This window comes from Carcharhinus amblyrhynchos, chromosome 25, assembly GCF_965287045.1.
Source record: "Carcharhinus amblyrhynchos chromosome 25, sCarAmb.v2.hapA, whole genome shotgun sequence".
Classification (NCBI taxonomy): Eukaryota; Metazoa; Chordata; class Chondrichthyes; order Carcharhiniformes; family Carcharhinidae; genus Carcharhinus; species Carcharhinus amblyrhynchos.
Genome location: NC_137348.1, coordinates 23353381 through 23376763, shown reverse-complemented (window position 1 = coordinate 23376763; position 23383 = coordinate 23353381). Strand labels below are relative to the sequence as shown.

The window sequence follows — 23383 nt, the reverse complement described above, 5'->3', positions numbered from 1 at the left end:
TTTCTGTTTTTATTATGTACATTCTGCTTGATATTAAATCAGGTTTGCCCTTTACCACCATTGTTGATCTACAATGGCGCCTTGTGCCCCAGTGTACAAAGTTAAACCATCACTTCATTGCATAACCTCATTCAGCCTACACCTGTAGTTGGCTGGCTTCTCAGATTTTTCCCTCACCCCTTGCTACTTTTGGTACCAAAATCTTCATTTATTTTGACCATGTTTTTAGAACACCCTGCTTAAACCCACTTTTCTCATTTAAATTACTTAAATCTCACCTATCACTGAAGCATTTGTTCATGTCTCATCTCAACATCTTTGTAAAGTATGTAATATTTTTCAATTGTTGAAGGCATAATCTATAATTGTAAATTTTATGTACTGGCAGATATATTGCTAAAACATAAGTGTCACTAATATTAAACCAGTTAAGGAAGTGTCTGTTTTGTATCTCTTTAACATACTTATTTTCAGAGACTGAACAACTTCCTGAATTAAAGCACAGACTTAAATTTGTTATAGTCACTGTCACAGTTTCACATTAATGCATGTGAGGGAATGTAAAAGTGTTGATTTAAACTATATGGTTAGCATATCTTCAGGTGTGAAATGTTTTGCACCCATGATTAGAGATTGAGTGATATGGAGCAGCCAATAGAGAAATTGGAAGGTGTAACCAGGCTGAGCTGCATTCAAAAGCTGGCAATGGGACACATATATGGAGGCCTTGAATCTTACTGGCAAAGAGTTTTTTACAGCACAAAAGAGGCTCTTTGGCTTATGTCTGCAGCAGCCATCAAGTACCTACCTGTTCGAATCCCATTTTTCAGCATTTGGTCCGTAGCCATGTATGCTATGGCATTTTCAAGTATGGGGGGGCGGGGGCTGGGGGGGGGGGGTCGTCGTCCCACCTCTACCACCCTTTTTTGGTCTGAGTTCCAGGTTCTGATCACCTAGATGAAAAATGTTTTTTCCTCAAATCCCCTGTAAATTTTCTCTTGCCTTAAATTTGTGCCCCCTGCTTATTGAATCCCATAATAAGGGAAAAGTTCCTTCATATCTTACCCTGTCTATATCTTGAAATGTAAGGTCTCAGTTTCTTATGTTAATTCCAACTGAGGTTGGTGACATAGATTTGGTATTATTTTGCTAAGGACAAATGGCAATATCTGCTTCTTGCTTTAATGGAGTTATCCCCTGATTTTCAATAGTTTGATGCCTCCAATGTTTCTTACTTAAGCTAAATATCACTTTTCTAGTCTTGTTATGTATGTATTTAAAGCCAGGTGTACAAGGAGTTACATGACATTCAGTTATACATTTTAATTCTGACCAATAATAACATGCATATTTCTTAGAGTCACTGACTTAATGTAATTTAATCTTGCGATTAAACTTTGCACATGTCATATGAGCTTTTCACGATAGGTTGTGGTAGTATGATCTTTCTTGATACCAATTTGCTAATATTGTAAGTCAGTAGCAAAATTGCTGACAAATGTATTGTAGCATTGACCTCTGTAATTAGTGTAATGTACAAAGGGTTATTTTGAAAAGCTTTTTAAAGAAGTTATCCTTTCTTTGCCAAGTATCTGTGATGGACAGAAATGTACACTGGAGCATTGCATCATTATTTTGCACCTACTCAAATTAATAATAAAACCTAAATTACAGCCACTTATTTTTCACATTCCATTTTTCTCGCTATCTGAAGACACAAAATATCATGAGAACGTGAAGAAATAAGGAGGAAGTTTGGTGCCTTCACTGCATTAGATTTTCCTAGATAATTTCCTAGATAAATATGACAGTCGGTACTCAGCGAGATCCCATAAGCAGCCAACTAATACTCAGATAATCTATTTTTGGAGATGATAGTTGAGAGTGGCATTTTGGTTGATGTTGGCCAAGTAATCTGGAGAACTCTGTGTGCTTTTGAACGGCGCAAATGTAACATTTTGCGTCTAGACCCATTTTTTAATATTTTGTGCCATGGAAATCAAATAGGCTGTGAACAGTTTGATTCAGCTGGTGCTAGAGGAAGAATAGGGCCAATTAGATACCACAGTGGTGATTTGTATGTGGAGCCAGAGGACATAGGTAGGGTTCTAAATGAATACTTTGTATCAGTATGCTTGTATAAATCGGGAAGAAGGACTATGATACAACTTAAGAAATTAATTAAATTAACACAGGTTCTGAGGGGCCTAGCAGGCTTAAAGGTGGAGAAATCACAAAGGCCAGATGAAATGTGTTCCAGGCTGTTGAATGAGGCAAAGGGGGAAATAGCAGGGATGCTGGCAATTTTCAGTTCCCCTTGGGCCACAGGAGAGATGCCGAAGGACTGGAGGACAGACAGTGATACAACTATTCAAGAAGGGAAAAACCAGGAAACTACAGGCTAGTCAGTCTCACCTCATTGGTGGGGAAACTATTGGAAACAGAATTAATCTACATTTGGAAAAGCAAGGATTAACCAAGGACAGTGAATATAGTTTTGTATGCTGACCTCCTCTCTATTTCATCACATACCATCATATGAAGGGGAGGCCATATCTGACCAACTTAATTGAATTTTTTGAAGTGGTAACCAGGTGTGTAGATGGAAGCAATGCATTTGATGTAGCCTTCCTGGACTTAAGGCTTTTAACAAGGTCCCATAAGGGAGACTGATAGTGAAGGTAACAGCTCATGGAATCCAGGGAAATTTGACAAATTGGATCCAGAGATGGCTAAGTGGCAAGAAGCAGAGGATAATGGTCAAGCAGTGTTTTTTAAACTAGAAGACTGCCCAGTGGTGTTCTGCAGGGATCAGTTTTGGGGCCCTTGCTGCTTGTGGTTTATGTAAGTGAATGTGTGAGGGTTGATCAGTAAGTTCACGTACGATATGAAAATTGGTAGGGTGGTAAAGAGTGTGGAGGATAGCCTTAGATTACAGGGAGATATAGATAGGCTGATCGGATGGGCTGATCAGTGACAAATGGGATTCAATCCAGATATGTGTGAGGTGATGCACTTGAGCAGGATAAACAGTACAAGAGAATGCATGATGAATGGCAGGACCTAGGGAAACACTGAGGATCTGCAGGATCTTGGTGTGTATGTACGCTGGTCCCTTAAAGCAGCAGGACAGGTGGGTAGACTGGTTCAGAAGCATATGGTATGAGCATGGGGGTAAACGGGAAGAAATGTTTCCCCTTTGGTGAAGGGATCAATGGCTAGGGACATAAATTTAAGGTAAGACACAGGAGGATTGGAGGGGATGTGAGGAAAACCTTTTTACCCGAAGGGTGGTGGGAGTCTGGAACTCATTGGAAGGATAATGGAGGCAGAGATCCTCGTAACATTAAGTATTTAGATGTGCATCTGCGATGCCAAGGCATACAAGGCTTTGGGCCAAATGGAAAATAGGATTAGAATAGTTGGGTGGTTGTGTCTGCACCAGTCAAAGACAAATGGGCTGAGGGCCTTTTTCTGTGCTGTATATCTCTGACTCTAATAATCCTCACTCCACTTTCCACCTTATTGCCATAACCCTTGCTTTCCTAAAAGCAAATTACTGCACGTGCTGGAATCTGAAAAACAGAAAATGTGCAAAATCTCAGGTCTGACCGCATTTGTAGAGAGAGAGAGAACAGAGCTAACGTTTCGAGTCTGGATGCACCTTCAGCAGAGCTCTGACAAAGAGTCATCCAGAACCAGAACGTTAGCCCTATTCTCTCTCCACAAATGCTGTCACCCTTGCTTCCCTTACAGATTAGAAATCTATCTACATCTGCCTAGAATATACTTATCAACCCATCCATTACAGCTCTCTGTGGTAAAGAATTTCACAGATTCACAATCGTCGAGAATAAGCTTTTCCGCATCTCTGCCTTAAATGGGTGACTGCTTGCTCTGAGATGATGCCCTCTGGTCCAATATTCTCCCACAAAGGGAAACAATCTCAACATCTACCATTTGAGTTTCAGGGGCCTCCAAAATGTCTCAATAACGTCAGCCCTCATTCTTGTAAACTCCAAGGAGTACAGGCCCAATCTTTCCTCATTTAAAAACAAAATCCCTCTGTACCCAAAATCCATTTAGTAAGCCTTCTCCAGACTGCCTGCAATGCCATTATAACTTAGATGAGCAGACCAAAACTGTTCACGGTATTGCAGTGTGGTCTAACTAATGTCTTGTATACTTTTAGCAAGGCTTTCCTATTTTTACACTCCATTCTCTTTGAATTAAAGATCACATTCCATTTGTCTTCCCTGTTATCTGCTAAATTTGCATGTGAGGTTTTTGTGATTTATGCACTTGGAGGGGGAGGCGAGGGGCAAATATCAGTGTGCTGCAGCTTTTTGCAGTTTTTCTCCATTTTTATTCTTCCTATCAAAGTGCCTAACTTTATATTTTCCTACATTATATTCTGTCTGCCAAATCTTTGCCCACTCAGTTAACCCCTCTATTTCCCTTTGTGTCATCCTCACACTTGTGTTCCCACCTTTTTTTGTGTCATCTGTAAGCTTGGCAATAGTATATGCTTGCCAAGTTATTTTTATATATTGTATAATTGTGGCCCCAGCATGGATCCTTGTGGCACTCCACTAGTTACAGGTTGCCATGCTGAAAATGCCCTTCTTATCCCAACTCTGTTTGTCTATCCTCTGTTGATACTAATGTACTACCTCCATCACAGTGAGCCCTGTCTTATGAAGTAGCCTTTTGTGTAGTATCTTATCGAAGTATATTACATCTGTTGGTTCCCATTTTTTTTATCTATGCTGCTTGTTCCCTCCTCAGAGAATCCTAATAAATTGATCAGGCATGATTTCTACTTCATGAAGCCGTGTTGACTCTCTGTTTGATTATATTATGTGTTTCTAAATGCTTTATAATGAGCGTTTTCCCAGTGACAGATGTTAAGCCAACTGGCCTATAATTACCTGTCTTTTTATTTTGTCTTCCTTATTTTTTGAATATGGGTGTTACATTGGCATTTTTTCAGAATTTAAGAATTCCTGTAAGATTTCTACCAGTCCATCCATTATCTCTTGTATTTTAAAAAAAAAGCTTCTACTGTCTGTTTTTATTACTTGCTAGTTTACCCTCTAGTTTACGATCTCCCTTTTCGTTTTCTTTTGTTGGATTTTAAAACTCTTCTGGCTGGCCAATAATTGCCCATATTTTTTTTTCTTTGTTTAATACAAGAGTTCAGACATCTTGAAGTTTACAAGACATTGGTAAGGCCACACTTGGAATACTGTGTGCGGTTCTGGTCACCCTATTATAGAAAGAGTGCAGGAAAACATTTACTAGGATGCTACTGGGACGTGATGGTTTGAGTTATAAGGAGAGGCTGGATAGACTGGAACTTTTTTCTCTGGAACGTAGGAGGCTGAGGGATGATCTTAGAGGTCTATAAACCTCTAAGATCAGAGGTTTCTAGAGGGACACAGATCAGCTAGGTAGTCAATATCTTTTCCCAAAGATAGGGGAGTCTAAAACTAGAGGGCATAGGTTTAAGCTGAGAGGGGAGAGATACAAAAGTGTCCAGAAGGGCAATTCTTCACACAGAGGATGGTGAACATAAGAAATAGGAGTAGGCCATTTAGCCCTTCAAGCCTGCCCTGCCATTCAATAAGATCATGGCTGATCTGAAGTGGATCAGTTCCACTTTCCCACTTTGTCCCCATAACCCTTAATTCCCCTAATCGGGAAACCTATCTACTTGTGACTTAAATATATTTAGCGGGGTAGCCTCCACCACTTCAACGGGCAGAGAATTCCAGAGATTCACCACCGTTTTGAGTGAAGAACCTCCTCAACTCCGAACTAAACTGCACCCGCCCCCCCCCCCCCCAAAAACTTTTATCTTGAGGCTGTGTCTTCTAGTCCTGCTATCCTTTCTAAGCGGGAAGACTCTCCCTCTACCTCTACCCTATCCATCCCCTTCATTATCTTTATACGTCTGTAAGATTTCCCCCCCCCCGCCCCGTCCTTCTAAACTCCCCTGAGTACAGACCCAGTCTATTTAGTCTCTCTTCATAGTCCAACCCCCTCATCTCCAGTATCAGCCTGGTGAACCTCCTCTGCACTCCCTCCAAGGCCAATATCCTTGCGCAAGTGCGGCGACCAAAACTGCACACAGTACTCCAGCTGCGGCCTCACCAGTACCCTGTGTAGTTGCAGCAAGACCTCCCTACTTTTATATTCTGTCCCCCCTCGCTGTAAAGGCCAACATTCCATTCGCCGCCTTGATCACCTGCAGACTGGGTTTTTGCAACTCGTGCACAAGGGCCCGCAGGTCTCTCTGTACTGTAGCATGCTGCAGCTTTTCGCCTTTTGAATAATAATCCCTCCTGTTATTTCTGCCAAAGTGGATAACCTCACACTCGCTAACATTATACTCCGTCTGCCAGGTCCTCGCCCACTCGCTCAGCCTATCCAGATCTCTCTGCAGACTTTCCACGTCCTGCACGCAATTTGCTTTTCCACTCACCTTCATGTCATCAACAAATTTCGTCACCCTACGCTCAGCCCCCTCCTCCAGATCATCTATATAAATGGTAAACAGTTGAGGCCCCAGCACTGATCCCTGTGATGTCTGAACCAAGCTGCCAGAGGTAGTAGTAGAGGCGGTTACAACTTTATTTTTTAAGAAGCATTTAGATAGTTACATGGATAAGATGGGTATAGAGAGATATGGGCCAAATGCAAGTAATTGGGATTAGGTTAGGAGTTTTAAAAAAAAAGTGGCATGGACAAGTTGGGCCAAAGGGCCTGTTTCCATTCTGTAAACCTCTATGACAATCCTTAACTTGGTTAACAGTGGTTGATTTATCCCCTTTTCTGAATCCTTCTTCCTTGTTGGGAATCATGAACTATTTTCTGCCATTGCTAATCAACTATCTTTTCTGCTAAACTCCTTTTTCCCAGTCTGCTCCAGGCAACTTTGCCCTCATTCCTTTGTAATTGCCCTTATTCAAGTTTAGCACAGTTGCTTCTGACCCAGGTTTCTCAAACTGAATGCTAAATTCTACCGTTATGTTCTTTGTTAAAGACCTCCTAGGAAACAGTCAGATTGCCTCATTACACACTACCAAGTCCAAGGTGACTTGATCCCTGATTGGATCCGCAACATATTGTTGTAGGAGGCGGTCCTGAATATTGTATGAATTCTTCCTCATGGCAAGCTTGGCAAATTGGAATCCACATGAAGGTTAAAGTCACTCATTAATATACTGCCTTTTTTTTTACATGTACTTGTTATCACTTGAAGTAAAGCCATTTGCTAGGGGGCCTAAAGCCTACTTCCACCAGCGTCGTCTTTTCCTTGTTATTTATTACCTTTACTCCAATGGATTCTGTATCTTCCAATCCAACATTGTTTTTTGCAATTGTACTTACTCCATCTTAACAAAAGATACCCCACCACCCTTTCCATCCTGCCTGTCTTTACAAAATGCCACACACCCCTGAATGTTTAGTTCCCAGTTTTGGTTTCCTTTTATCTGAAATATCTAGAAATCTGTTGATCTCTGTTTTGAATGTACTGACTGACTGAGCTACCACAGCTCTCTGGAGTAGAGAATTCCAGATAAACTTCAGGATCATAAGTTAATTTGTTGAGGAGAATAGTCCCTATTTTGTAAAAAAAAAGGCTAATTTAAACAACACTAATTTCTCATGTAGAAAACATCTGCAAATGGGGTTTTTATTTGCTCCCCCTTTACAAGCAGTGGGAATATTTCCCAACCACTCAGTTTTAGTGTGATCAAATTTTCTATTAATACTCCACAGCAAACATGAAAGAGGATGAACCCAAAAGGGTTAATTTACTTGTGTACAGAGAAACGAAAGATTTCAAGGGCAAAGACCATAAAAAACAAATTATTGTTTCACTGAAATTTCAGAGTCCCAAACCAAGGTCCAATAAGGTATTCCTAATGCAGAGATTTGTGAACTGAAAGCCAGTGCTGGTTAATTCAGTTTTCTGGTGGCACTGACTTCGCCTGATGAGATGGGCATAGAGAGATGAATCAGTCTTGTAGGTGATGGTACAGAATTTCTTCTAGGAATTGAGCAAATAGGGACCAGGTACTTGATCTGGAACATTTTCTTGTGTTGCTTCTAGTTGGATGGTAAAATGGCAGACTGAAATTTTGCAGTATAGCAAGGCAATATTACAGATCCATGTCACATGACTCTGACCTTTCGCAGCGCGCAAAGATTGTGTATCCCCTGTCTGGGTTGCCGAGATGGTTAAATGTCACAGCCATTAAGAATTGAAGGGAAGATTGTCATGCCCCTTTTCCTAGGAGATTAGACTCCAGTTGGCCAGTCTGGGTTATGAAGTGCAGATGACCTTCTGTAGCTTTCTTTGCATTTGCATGCAGTTTATAGGAGGTTGTTAGTGTCACTTCAGATATAATGATGTAAATTTATTCAATACTGCTAGACAGCTCCTTTTTGTTCAGAGGTCAGAGACAGACATCAGTTCAGCCAGTTTTAAGTTTTTCAGAAATAGCCATAAGGATATATGTGTATTTTATAAAAATATGCTGTGTGAGGTCTTAGACCTTTCACCTCCTCAGTACTGTGCTGAAGTGTCACTTCAGATTACTTCATAATCCGTTATGAAGCTTAAATCAAAATCTGATGCCCAACAGATTCTCCTATTTACTGGTGATAAACCAGTATTTAATTTATTTACGTGTATTATAACTGAAACAGAAACATGCAGAAAATAGATTGAATCAGTCAACAAGGAGCTAAAATATCTTCAGAAACTATTTCTTACCCAGTCTTATTTGCAGTTTGGGAAGAAATAGTTCTTTCAAAAAGTAGACTTTCCAAAGCGATAGTTTGATGTGGATGCCGCATCTTCCTACATATGGAGTCTAAAGTATTAAATCCAAAGCCATTCTTGCAGCTTAGAAGATTTTGAAAAATGAATTAAAGTGGCATTATGTTGCAATCACAGAACAACGCAGCAAGGGGGAAAGGGCATTTGGCCTTAACCTATATCATTGGCTCCTTTTGGAAAAAGCTATCCAATTGGTTCCTTCTTCCCCAAAGCACTGCATGTGTTTCACTTCAGATATTGTTTTCCTTCCTAAAGCTTGGTTCCCAGAATTAGGCATAATGCTCCAGTTGAGGCCCAACCAATCATTTTTAGTCCAGCTTCCTTGTTTTTGTACTCCTATACCTGTTAATAAAGCAAGGATCCCATATGCATTTTTTAATGGCCTTCTGAATATGTCCTGCCACCTTCAAAAGATTTGCGTACATATATTTCAAGATCTCATGAAGGTAGGAGTGACAGTGATGAATTAGAAAAATATTTGATGGCAGACAGACAATGGCTAGTATTTAAAGAAGTATTATGTGGTCTAGAACAGAAACCCATTCCTCTAAGACACAAATGTCCAAAGGGAAAGGTAATTCAACTGTGGTTAATGAAAAGAAGTTAAACCTTACATTAGATCAAAGGAAATTGCTGATAAGGATGTCAGGAAAAGTGGTAAGCCTGAGTATTGGCAACAATTTAGAATCCAGCGAAGGAGGATCAAGAAACTGATTATGGGAACAGAGAGTATGAGTGCAAACTAATGATGAACAAAAATGCAGACTAAAAGTCTCTATGGGTACATGCAAAGGAAAAGATTAACTAAGACAAATGTGGACCCATTAGTTGAGGATAAGAAACTTTATAGTGAAGGACAGGAAACTGACAGAAAAACTGAAGTTACTTGTCTCTCTTCACATAAGATACAGAAAACCTCCCAAGGGATTCATGAAACTGAAAAACTAAAAGAAATTGGTATTAGTAAGGAGGAAATACTTAATGTTACTGGATTGAAGGTTGACAAATCCCCTGTAGCAGATGAACTTCATCCCAGAGTGTTAAAGGAGGTAGCTCGAGAGATGGTGGATGCATTGATGGTTATTTTTCAAGATTCTATAGACCTGGAAAGGTTCCTGTGGACTGTAAAGTAGCAAATGTAATTCCCCTTTTTTAGAAAGGAGGAAATGGGAGATTGGCGAACTACAGATTGTTTGACATCAGTAGTAGAGAAAATCTCTCAAAATATTTATTAAAAAGAATGGTAAAATTTGGCAGAATTAACAAGGATTTATAAAGAGAGAACTATACGGCACAGGCCCTTCTGCCCACCAAGCCCATGTCAATTCCTGTTCCTTATTTAGACCCACCAAATATTATTGGTTTCTATCCCTCTGTTTGCTTCCCATCATGTGTCTGTCAAGATACACAAATGTTGCTAACATGCCTACTCCCTCCACCTCCACAGGCAGTGCATTCCAGGCACCAGCCACCCTCGGAAAAATTTTCCACACACTCTCTCCTAATTTTTTTTCCCCTCTCATCTTGAAACAGTGCCCTCTTGTAGTAGAACTTTCTACCCTTGGAGAAAGCCTCTGACTATCCAACCTATCTATTCCCCTCATAATTTTATGGACTTCTATCAAGTCACCTCTCAGCCTCTGTCTTTCCAGTGAAAACAATCCAAGTTTATCCAACCTCTCCTCGTCTAAAACTCCAGACTGGGCACCATCCTGGTAAACCTTCTTTGCATCCTCTCCAAAGCATCCAAATGCTTCTGGTAGTGTGGCGACTAGAGCTGCATGCAATATTCCAAATAAAGCCTGACTACAGTTTTATACAGCTGCAGCAGAACTTGCCAACTTTTACACTTGATGCACTGACCAATGAAGGCTAGCATACTATATGGCTTCTTGACCACCTTATCCACCTATGTTGCCACTTTCCGGGATCTGTGGACTTGTATGCTTAGATCTTGTTGGGAGTATTTTGAGGATATTACTTGTAGTATCCATAAAGGAGAACCAGTAGATGTGGTGTATTTTGATAAGGCCCCACAGAGCATGTTTATAAATATAATTACATAAGCACATAGGATTGAGGGAAAGCTACCAGTATGGATTGAGAATTGGCTAACAGGAGGAAATAAGAGGGTAGGAATAAGCAGATCATTTTCAGGATGGCAGGCTTTTACTAAAGAGGTACTGCAAGAATCAATGCTCGGTCCACAGTTCTCCATCTAAATAAATGATTTTGATGTGAGAACCGATTTGTAATATTTCCAACTCCAGGTTGAGTGGCAATGTTATTTGTGAGGAAGATGCAAGGAAGGTTCAAGAAGACTTGGACAGGCAAAGAGAAAGGGCAAAAACATTATTGATGGAATATAATGTTAATAAGTGTAAAGCTATTCATTTTATTATTCTGCCTTTGTTCTTTTGCTACCAATGTCACATTGGTAGGGGAAAAACACTGAAAAGTAGAATATTTCTTAAATGGTGAGAGGTTGGGGAGTATAGGCCTACATAGGGACCTGGGTGACCTTGTTCGTGAGTCGCTACAAGTTACCATGCAGGTACAGCAACTGTGAGGAAGGCAAATGGCTGGCCTTAGTCACAAGGGGATTTGAGTACCGGAGTAAAGGTATCTTGCTGCAGTTGTACTGACTCTTGGTGAGACTTCACCTGCGGTGTTGTGTACAGGTTTAGCCCCCTTCCCTAAGGAGGAATGTGCTTTCCATTAACCCAAAGGATTACTCCTTAGGAAATCCAATAAGAGATGTTTGAAATTATGAAAGTCTTTATACAAAGGCATGGGTATTTTCACTAGTTGAGTTGGAAACTGGATGACAAATTTAAGAATAGAATGCTGAAGATTTTTTTTGTGTTTTTCAATGAATGTTTATCAAATGGATGCAAGCAGAATTAGTAATGGTTTTTAAAATGGAAGTGGATAAATATTTGGAAAAGTAACTTAGCAGCATAGGGAAGGGGCAATACAATGGATCTAATAACTCTTCTGGGGGTATCAGTGTATTGATTAGCTTCTTCTACTAAAAATTCTGTACGTTTGATTTTGTACAGTGCTTAATCCAGATTAGTAGCTTTAGTGAATTTTCTGCATGCTGAATTTAATAACCTTAGCTCAATTTCTGCTGGTTCTGATGCAAAACAGAAAATAAGTTGAAGGATAAAGCAAATGGATTAAGTTTTAAAGTTTATTTATTCGTGTCACAAATAGGCTGACATTAATATAGCATTGAAGTTACTGTGAACATCCCCTATTCATTACACTCTGGTGCTGTTTGGGTTCAGTGACAGAATTTAGCATGCCAATGCACCCAACCAGCACATCTTTCAGACTGTGGGAGGAAACCAGAGCGGGGGTGGGGGAGAATATCTTTATGGCAGAAGTAGTTTGTTTAAAGTTTTAAAGATTGAGGAGCAGCTTTGGGATTGTTGACTAAAAATTTCAGCCATCAATTGAATTTTTGATGTAAAACAAAATGCTAAGCATCAAAGTTTTGCAAAACCATGCAAGAGTGCTGATGCCATAATCTATTAATACTAATTTCCTTATAATATTGAAGATTGTTATTTACGTGCATACAGTTCTGCCTGCATGAATAATGATGTAAGAGGCTCAATTGCCTTCCGTATTGATCAAGCAGTAGAACCTGTAGAAAGTGGTAGGTACGTGTGCTATGATTTTATCCATGCACAGTACACCGATCTGTATGCTTCAATGGATTTTTAATATATCCCCACCCCCAGCCTGACGACAATTCAGAGTACTTTTTAATAAAAACATTTGTCCTCCAATTCCTCTGGTCCAGCTGAAGTGTACAGCTTTTTTCTTCTTCTCCTTCTACCCTTCAAATCATAGTTAGTAGTTGCAAATCTACTTTTTTTCCTTTCTGTTTAGAGCCTTTGATTTTAAAATGAGCCAAAAACTCATCATGACTACCATCATGTGATAAATGAATCTTCATGGCTGTTAACATTAGGCCTTGAGCCCAGAAATTCAAGAAGCAGATGTTTGATTTTTTTTTTAAACATGTTTGGCCATTGAAGTATTTTCACCTGATGAAGGGGCAGCACTCCAAAAGCTCGTGCTACCAAAATCCTTTTGGACTTTTAACTTCGTGTTGAGAGACTACTTACTATGTCCACTCTCTGGTTGTAAAGAGCCATGCAAAAAGAGCTTGCCATTCCCAATTCTTTCTGATAAAGTTCTGAACATGAGCCACATTGGACTTAACTCTGTTTTTCTCTACATGTATGCTGCTAGACCTGCCCACTTTTTCCGGCACTACTTTTTTTTTATTCCTGTTTCTAGTTATCAGCATAAAACTACTGAGATTTGATGTTGTAGTGGCAATCATACTGAAGAAAGTCCCAGGGTTGTTTGGTGAAGGAAATTGCAAAAGGCTTCCTTTCTGATGCACAGGATTTGAGATGTAACACTGACACACTTCAATTTACAACTATTCACATGTAAATGGAGAAAAGGAATTGTTACTGAGTTGACCTTTACATTAATGTGCCTACTCCTACTAAAATTCCAAATTTGTGATGACATTTAATGGATTGCAGAAGCATTTCAGCTTCTGCTTTTAAAGCAATTTTCTCATAAAATTTGCATACCGTCATACAGAATTGCTTAAAAAATATTTTTAAGTTGTTTTTTTTGTGCCTTTTTGAAGAAAAAGAGCCATGTTGAAAACAAAAAATGCTGAGGTTTTCATTAATGCTGAGTTCAAATTGCGGAAGGATTTTCTCATACTAATGATCAGTTAATTTATGCTTTATCAGAAACTTGTGGAATGGGTGATGGTGTCTATCCTGAACATATCATTGATTCACAATGGGAAATAAAGTGGGCCAAACATTAATGGATCTTTGTGTTCCCTACAGAAGTCTTAATGACCCAATATTACCACTAGGATCATATTATTATACAAGAAGTTGTGTGCATTCTGGTAGTTTGAGGTTAAAGGGGGAAGCCTTCTTAATCCTTGTATTATGCAAATCTTTGCAATTGTTGGGGTGGGTAGGGGAGGAAAAGAGTGGAGAGTATTCATAGTTTTGTAATGGTTAAATAAATACTTGTAATTTTTTTTATTTCCAGCTGTCTAAATCTCTGACAGTACAATAGCGTTATGCTAGTCAACCATTAGCATTGAAACAGAACCCAGACCAACATTCAGAATGCCTGTGCAAGCATCGCAGTGGACAGAATTCCTCTCCTGTCCCATCTGCTACAATGAATTTGATGAGAACGTGCACAAACCCATCAGTTTGGGCTGTGGGCATACTGTCTGTAAAACCTGCCTGAACAAACTACACCGCAAGGCGTGTCCCTTTGACCAGACTGCCATCAACACAGACATCGACGTTCTTCCTGTGAATTTTGCACTTCTGCAGTTAGTCGGTGCACAGGTAAGTTTCACTTAAGCTGTATAAAAGGCAAGTTTTATTATGCTATAATTACATCTTTAGAACAGATGTTTATATCAGTAGATGCTTAACTAACTGTGCTTAAATTCCAAAATCATATCTTTTTAAAGTACCAGCTTACTACCTAAATATGAATTGCTGATCTGATTAACTCAACCTTCAACAAATGTACAAGTAAATCTTTGCTGTGATCTAATTATTAATTCACCTCAGACTTAGTGAACAGGAATAGCATTCCTGTAGATTGCATCATGGATGGATATAAATGTTCATAAGTGTAAATGTTCTGTGATATTGAATCATCCTTACAAGCATAAAGGTCAAAGTAATGACACCAGTTTGAAAATTCATGCTCATGTTGAAAGTTTAATGATAGGATTTCCCTGGCTGATTATTGCAAGAGAAATGTGAAATGACAGTATCGATATGATATAACCGCTTTGTTCAAAGCTAATTTTGATTTCTAATGTTGATGCGGATTAGCAGCATCTGGAGCAGAATTGCTAATTTGTGTAACTAGAAAAAAAATTGCTTCACAGGTGAGAATCCTTATTTGCATCAAAGATGGCTCAAAGGGCAGCTAAATAAAATTATAACCTACTGTATCTGCAGCTTCTCTTGTGACCAACTATTACTTCTTTCATCACTATTATTCATAAATTGGACTAACATCCCAATTTCTCAATATTGTTGAGGAAAAAGTTGAGTTTGACCACCAGGTTTTTTTTCACTTGTTGGTAGGCAAAAATCCTGATTGTCCTGATCAGATGTTCACTAATGTTCTTGTCCAGCAAAATCTAAATAAATCAACAAGAATTAAAGCAAGTCATAATCATTAGCTACTAAATATGACATTATTTTAACAAATATGTACTTGGTAAAACTGGTTCATCTGCAAGTTTTTTTGTTCTTCCATAATGCCAATGGTATTGTTTTAATATCACCTGTCAAATCAATCACCATAAACAGTTGAGCCTTAAATTTCTTATGTTCTTATGTTCTTAAATGCAAGAACTCACTCTTCACTCTGTTCTGCTCGTCTGAGTTGTTATCCTTATTCCACTCTTCAAATAACTTGTCCAGCTGTAGTCATCCATGTGGATCTTTTCCAGCTGATATCAATTCTCACTTTCTAATGATGTCCATCTCAATCCTATTGCAATATGTCAAACTCGTTATGCTCTTGCAGTAATTTGCATGAACATTATTCTGCCATCCAAACATTATTTAGTTGCTGTTGTATCTGCATTCACACCATTTTGTTGTTCTTATTGATCTTCAGCATGTAGGGTAATTTCCAATATTCCGTTTGATATGCTTGCTAAAAAATACCATTTTTGTATCTTTGACATTGAAATGTTCTGTTCTATTGAATTTTCCAACATGTAAATATTTTGACTGTATTTAGGTCCCAGACCAGCAGACTGTGAACCTGAGTAACTTGACTGAAAATAAACATTATGAGGTTGCAAAGAAGTGTGTAGAGGAGCTGGCACTCTACTTGAAACCTCTTAGTGGAGGAAAGGGTATGTATCACAGTATAGCATTTACAACAACAAATGTAAAAACTAGTATTTCCTTTCTCAGCATGCATTTTGTAACTTTACATGACTGTAAATGTACTTGTTGGATTAATCTACATAAACTCAGAATCCATTCATCCATTGTATGATCACAATGCAGATTCCCAGATTAATCAACAACCAAGTTTAAAGAATTTAAAAAAAACTTCTGTGAATGTTTAATTCTCTGCAATCATACAAAGCAATTAAAATTACTTCAGGATATTTTGGTTAACTTGGTTTTAACCCCCAGCCTGGGCAGACTCATAATCCAATCATTTTCCAATTACCACTTTATTTCCGCTTATTTATTGATTTTATGTCACAACAAAAGCAGTATTGATCCTGAGTAATGTTAAAGAGTAAAGAGAATAATTAGAGTGGGATGGGAAAGCAATAGAGATTGGGAGGGGAGAAATACAAATGGAGTAAAAGTGGGGAGGGAACAGTAAAAAGTAATGAGGGCTAGTTGGCAAAATATGTCTTTTATTGGGCTTAGAAAATTCTTTCGTGTCTGAGAGATTCTCAGTTGGAGAGGGAGGTGGGGTGGAGAGGCTGAGACAAGAGGAAAAACAATCTGCTGGAAAATAACAAGCCTCTTAACTCATTACAATGAACTTTAAATATGTTTGACCATATGGTGTATTGTGCTGCAATTTGCCACAATTCAAGAACCTGTGTTCATCATGGATAGACAATGGGATCTTGGAACCAAAGTTTTGGGTCATGAGGTGTACATGCAATGCAATCACAGTTTTCATCAATTGAGCAATACCTTTTTTTGGTTCTGATTTTTAAACATTGTAAAGGAATAATAAAATTCTTTTTCTCATCTGATTTGAACTTTTTTATATTACTGTAAACTAATTTATATAAATAGAGTTAATATTTTAAAGACTCTTACTTCTTGTTATACATTACTTAGTTTTTTTTTGACCTTTTTGATTCCCTTTTCTCCTCAAATAGACAGGTATCTGATTGGATTTTCTCTGCATAATATCAGCCTGGCACATAACATTAGCTCCAAAGCAAAATATTTTACTGCAGCTCTCTACCATATTGACAGTTGCAGGCCATACACTGAACTTGACCCCAAATTTTCAATGCACTTTGGAACAGGAAATTATGAAGCACTCATTAATTTTGATATATTAACTTGTCAAGGAAAGGGCAATTTAAAAATTATCAAGTCTTGCAATGATAAAAGGTCATTTTTTTGGAACCAATGTAGTAGAGTGTAGAGGGGTAGTAAGAAAGAAGAAGCAAACTCGAGGTGGGGAAGGATATATGGAGGAGCATGAAAGCAGGAACAAAAGAGGTAAAAGTGTAGAAGGATGAGATCATTGAGATCAATGGGAATATGAGGATTGAGCCGTAGAACAGCAAGCTGTGGAAGGAAGAAGCAAATGAAGTTAATATCAAAATTGATGAGTGCTTCATAACTTCCTGTTGCAAAGTGCATTGAAAATTTGGCAGAGAGAGGCGATCTGATTTTACTTGGAATTGGGTGGGATGGGTAAGGAGATACTTGTTCTCACGATAGGGGTGGCTGAGATGTGTGTTCTGTTGTAGTTTCATCCATTCATTTTTTTTTAATTTACATATTCCTGTTAGCATGGTTTTTGCAGGAAAGATTGGTGTTCAGTGAAGAGCTAGTGTTTGTAGTAATGACCCAGGCGCAACATCTCCACAATTTAACAGTCACTCATTTTTATAATTGATCTACTCTTAGCTAACTGAAAGGAATAAGAATCAAAAATTGAGGGCTTTTCCCCAGCACCTTTTATTTTCATTTAGGAAACTTCTGGAGCTATTACGCTCTATACACCAGTTGTTGCCATATATGATAACCGTTCTACAGACATCTTTAAAATAAAGGAATTAGGAGCAGCTGTGGGTCATTTTAGCACCTTAAGTCAGTTCTGCCATTAGAACCTTATCTGATTGTGGCCTCGGTGCCACTATCCTGCCTACTCCCTGATATCCTTAAATTCTTGACTGCAAAGGAATCAATCTACCTCTGCCTTAAGAATATTTAATGACTCGGCCTCTACCACTCTCTGGGGAGGAATTCCACTGACCCCTGACCCTCTAAAAAAATTTTTTTAATCTTAAGTGGGAGACACATTATTTTGAAACTTGTCTCCTAGGCCTGGCCCTTCCCAAAAGGAAAAACATCCTTTCAGCATCCATTCTATCAAGACCCTTCAGTATCCTCCTTGTAATATGCATAATATCAAGATCTTTCTAACTGAGATTCCCAGGTTTGATATTATTCATATATTGTTTTGTGAACGTAATCATGTGGTTAACTTCAAATGTTTCTTGATGTACTATTTGTGTGCTTTTAGCAAAACAGATACCAGCTTACATTATATTTTTTATTAAAATTAAACAAATGTACTTGTTGTGGATTTTAATGCAAATTTCAGTGAAAGTCAAAGGCTGACTTTTAGAGGGTGTGGTGGTGGTTGACGGTGAACTGTCAGTGTTCATCATCTTTGCCCCTCAGAAATTGACCTGTGATTTCATAATACACATTAGTGTGGAAATCCTGAAGTTTCAGTCTATCACTCGGTTTCAGAGACATGCAGCGCTGCAGTGTAATTACTTAAGTATTAGTGTCTGGCATACTTTTTTTAAATCAGTAAATTATTGTATATTGAAGTTTCAAATAAAGTTCGGTATCCAAAGATCATGTATGAGTTGCATCAATTTTCTAAGTGATTTGGTAATTTAACTTTTTGCTCAGGTGTTGCAAGTTTAAATCAAAGTGCACTGAGTCGGCCAATGCAGAGGAAACTGGTTACTTTGGTTAACTGTCAGTTGGTAGAGGAGGAAGGTCGTGTTCGGGCAATGCGGGCAGCAAGATCACTAGGAGAAAGGACGGTTACAGAGCTCATTCTGCAGCATCAGAATCCCCAGCAGCTGTCAGCCAACTTATGGGCAGCAGTCAGGGCCCGAGGCTGTCAGTTTTTGGGACCAGGTAAGTGGTGAGAAATAAATAACTTTCTTATCAAAGTGGATATTGTTTATTGAATATCTTATCACCGCTGCCGTTTATAATGAAAAGCAATTCCTCAACTAATATATTGTAACCTTTTAGTTTGTGTTGTAACTGAAGCTATATGTAGGTGTTGGTGTCAGCTGTGGCTCAGTTGATAGCAACCTTTGCCCTGTGTTAGAAGTCTTTGAGTTCAAATCTCTCAGACTTGAGCGCAAAAAAATAACCTAATACTTCAGAAGTGCAAAATTTTTAAATATTTAACAATTTAAAACCTAAGAGAATGAGAGTATGCATGTAATAGAGATGCTGATTGGCTATAATTAATGATTAAAGCACTTCTGATGGTTCAGTTTTTAACTAAATATGCTCCAAAACTGATTCATTGTGTTACTTCATAGTAGCTCTAACTTTCCATGGTGAGTGTAGTTCATATCTACCATCCAATGCAGTGACTTCATGCTTTTCAGTACATTTCAATGCTGTTTTTGCAAAGCTAATGGCAGTACGTTAACAGCTTGGGAAGCAGTTTTTGCATTTCCCCATTTTTAATGACATACCTTCCATTGCCTAACATTGCTGTAGCATTTTCATATGTTAACAGTGAGTGCCATTAGCCTCATGTTGTTTTGATAGCAAATTACAGGCCACTTCATTTGCAGGATGGGCATTATAAATTACCTCACCAAACATACTTGACCATATTAATTGCATAATCTAAATAAATATATAGGAACAGGAGTCAGCTATTTGACACTGTGCTGCCATTCAGTTAGATCAAGGTGGATCTGTACTTTAACTCAATTTTCCCACCTTTGCTGTGTGTCCCTTGGACATCTACGCAACAAATACTTTTTAGAATTTTTACACATTTGAATTATACTGCTTGTGTTTTCCATTCTTCTTTGTCAGCTATGCAGGAAGAAGCTCTTAAACTGGTCTTACTTGCATTGGAAGATGGGTCAGCACTCTCTAGGAAAGTACTGGTTCTCTTTGTTGTTCAGAGGCTTGAACCACGGTTTCCTCAGGCATCTAAAACTAGTATTGGTCATGTGGTACAACTCTTGTACCGTGCTTCATGTTTTAAGGTACAACATTTTATATTTTCCATGTTTCAGGTTTTCTCCAGTAAGCCAAAGTAATTTACTTTTGAGGGGAAAAAAAAAATCATTATTTCAAGTGAGATTGTGTTTAACTTGAATTACATTAGCAATCTGGATAGTTCTTTCTCCTGACTTTCTAATGTGCCAAGTTTAAAAATTTTAATTTTTACTGTTTTTTGCTAAGCACTATCATTCTCTAACCTTTGTCCTTTCTTAAAATCTGTTTCAATCTTCACTTTATACAGTGACATTGCAGGATAAGGATCATAGGCAACCTACTGTGCACCTTTGCTAATGTTGCATTTGAATTGGCCACTAGAAGTCGCTGAGGAACATCCTGTAATGATGATCTGTCTGATTTTTTTTAAACCCCCTGCTGGTGAAACAGTATCTTCCTTCTACCTCAACTAATGGCACTTTAGCTTGTGAATTTACTGTTTGAGAAATGAGAGCTGAGAATAACGTTCTTAGTATTATGGAACTCCAATCATCCGTTATTATTAAAAGTTCTGTATAAACTTCAGGACACACAGTAATTATTTGAACACGGTTTATTGTATTAGCATTAAAAGTGATACATGTGAAGAAACATGAAATTGAAGAAAAATAAATTTCTGCATTTATTGTTATTTTCATAGAACACTACAGAAAGGGCTGTTCGGCCCATCAAGTCTGTGCTGACCACATCCCACTCAGGCCCTATTCCCACAACCCCACATATTTACCCTGCTTATCTCATAAGAACATAAGAACATAAGAAATAGGAGCAGGAGTAGGCCATCTGGCCCTTCGAGCCTGCCCCGCCATTCAATAAGATCATGGCTGATCTGTCGTGGCTCAGTTCCACTTTCCCGCCCTCTCCCCATAACCCTTAATCCCCTCTCTTATCAAAAACCCATCAACCCGCTTCTTAAAAATATTTAGCGAGGCAGCCTCCACCACTTCAACGGGCAGAGAATTCCAGAGATTCACCACCCTTTGAGTGAAGAAGTTCCTCCTCAACTCCGTTCTGAACCGCCCCCCCTTTATCTTGAGGCTGTGCCCCCTAGTCCTACTGTCTTTTTTGAGCGGGAAGAGTCTTTCCACCTCTATCCTATCCATCCCATTCATCATCTTATACGTCTCAATGAGATCTCCCCTCATTCTTCTAAACTCTAACGAGTACAAGCCTAGTTTATTCAGCCTCTCCTCATAGCTCAACCCCCTCAACTCCGGTATCAGCCTAGTAAACCTCCTCTGCACTCTCTCCAGGGCCAAAATATCCTTGCGCAGGTGCGGCGCCCAAAACTGCACACAGTACTCCAGCTCCAACACTCTGGTCAATTTAGCATGGCCAATCAACCTAACCTTTGGATTGTGATTTTCTTATTTTTGTATGAATTTTTTTCCACAGTTTTTAAACCATTTTGAAGCTTGTTTTTCCTGTTTGGTATTAAATCAAGTGCCACCACTGTCACTAGCAATAAAATCGACCATTTGAAAACTGACTAATTTGTTGCAAAAATGTGTAGTATCGTATTGTGTGGTCTCAAATTGGTATTCAGTTCAACCGGCAGAGATTTTATCCTACAATGACAGGTCGTTATTTAAATAGAATTACAGTGTTACAATAGCCAATTTGCTATTCTTAAAAACATTCTGTAGGTAGTTACATTGTTAATACATTTTTGGGAGGAAACATGAGGAACAGAAATAGGCGACTTAGCCCCTCCAAGCACTTGCAATTCACCGTTCTGATCTGTGTCCTTTTCACAGTAACTTCATTGCAGTGTTAATGTAAGCCTACTTGTGACTAATAAATATACTTTAATGTCTAACCAAAAATAATCTTGATTTTAAAATTTTCAATTGACTTGCCTTGAAGGTGAGAATTGCAAATTTCCACTACTGTGTGAAAAGTTTTCTAACTCTGCCCCTAACTGGACATAGCTCTACACAAGTATGTTATAAGTAGGAGCAGGAGTAGACCACTTGGCTTACTGCAACTGCACCACCATTTAACATAGTCATGGTTGATCTTTGGGTTTCAACGTCAAGTTTCTGTCAGCTTCCCATATCCCTTGATTCCTTAAGAGATCAAAAATCTAACAATCTCAGCCTGAAATGTATACTAATATGTTGTATGCCCAATCTGTCAGCATCTGCTGTAATCGTGTCCCTCCAGAATCTTGTATGCTTCAATGAAGTTGCTTATCATCCATTTAAATGGTAGAAAATATAGGCCCACTTTACTCAGCCTCTGATCATAGGACAATTTGCTCATCAAAGGGGCCAATTTACGGAACCTTCCAAATGCAAATATATCCTTCCTTAAAATTGGAGACCAAAACTGCACATGCTATCCTAGATACAGTGTCACCAAAACCCTGCACAATTGTAGCAAGCCATCTATGTTCCTGTATTCCAGTCCCCCGGAGTAAAGGCCAACATGCCTTAATTGCTGGCTATACCTATGTGCCAATATTGTGTGCTTCTTATACAAATAAGTCTCTCTATATCAACGTTTACAAGTTTCATGCCTTTTTAAAAATATTCTTTTCTGTCCTTGTGACCAAATTTAAAATTTCACATCTGTCACCTTGTTGCCCATTACCTTAACCTGCCTGTATCTCTTTGCAGCCACTGTCCTTCCCACAGCTTATCTTTCCACCTAGCTTTGTATTATCAGCAACAGTAGATATGTTACTCCCTCATATCACTTAAGTTATTAATGTAGATTGTGACTAATTAAAGCCCAAGAACTGACCCGTTCGTGCCTACTGTTTCCCACCCATTAACCAATTCTCTACCTATGCTAATATCTTACCCCCACATCCATGAACTTTGTCTTGCCCATTTAACCTCTTCGTGTGGCACCTTATCAAATTCCTTTTGGAAGTTGTGATATGCTAAATCTACGGGTTCCCCTAACTACCCTAATTATATCCTAGAATCTCTAATAAATTTGTCAAACAGGATTTCCTTTTTGTAAAACCATGTTGATTTGTTCTAATCATTGTACTTTTGAGTGTATCATTGGCATTCCTTAAGAAATTCCAGCATTTTTCCAGTGATTGATGTTAGGTTAACCGGCCAATAGTTCACCATTTTCTCTCTCCCTCCTTTCTTGAAAAGTGATGTTATATTTGCGAACTTCCAATTGAGGGGACTATTTCCAAATATATAGAATTCTGGGAAATCCTAGCTATCGCATCCACCATCTCTGCAACTATCATTTAGTCCCTCAGTTTTTGTGATAGGTTTTTCTTGCTAATATTAATTACCTCAATTTCCTCACTTTTTTTAGCCCCTAGGTAACCCTCTACTTGTCAGCTATTGTGTAGACAGACACACATTTGTTCAATGCCTCTACCATTTCCTCATTCGCCATTTTAATTCTTCTGTTTCTGCTTCCAAGAGATCAATACTTACTCTAGCCATGC

General features: G+C 38.6%; 1 protein-coding gene across 5 annotated transcripts in view; it reads left to right on the top strand.

Moving 5' to 3' along the window:
• rc3h2 (ring finger and CCCH-type domains 2) overlaps positions 1–23383 on the top strand; it is a 92208-nt gene that overhangs the window by 28586 nt on the left and 40239 nt on the right. For all 5 annotated transcript variants that reach the window (XM_080212116.1, XM_080212115.1, XM_080212117.1 and 2 more), the window contains 4 exons: positions 13964–14274; positions 15701–15818; positions 18607–18840; positions 19771–19946. In XM_080212116.1, the coding sequence (XP_080068242.1) occupies positions 14044–14274; positions 15701–15818; positions 18607–18840; positions 19771–19946 (759 nt within the window). In that variant the 5' untranslated portion in view covers positions 13964–14043. The remainder of the gene's footprint in view (positions 1–13963; positions 14275–15700; positions 15819–18606; positions 18841–19770; positions 19947–23383) is intronic.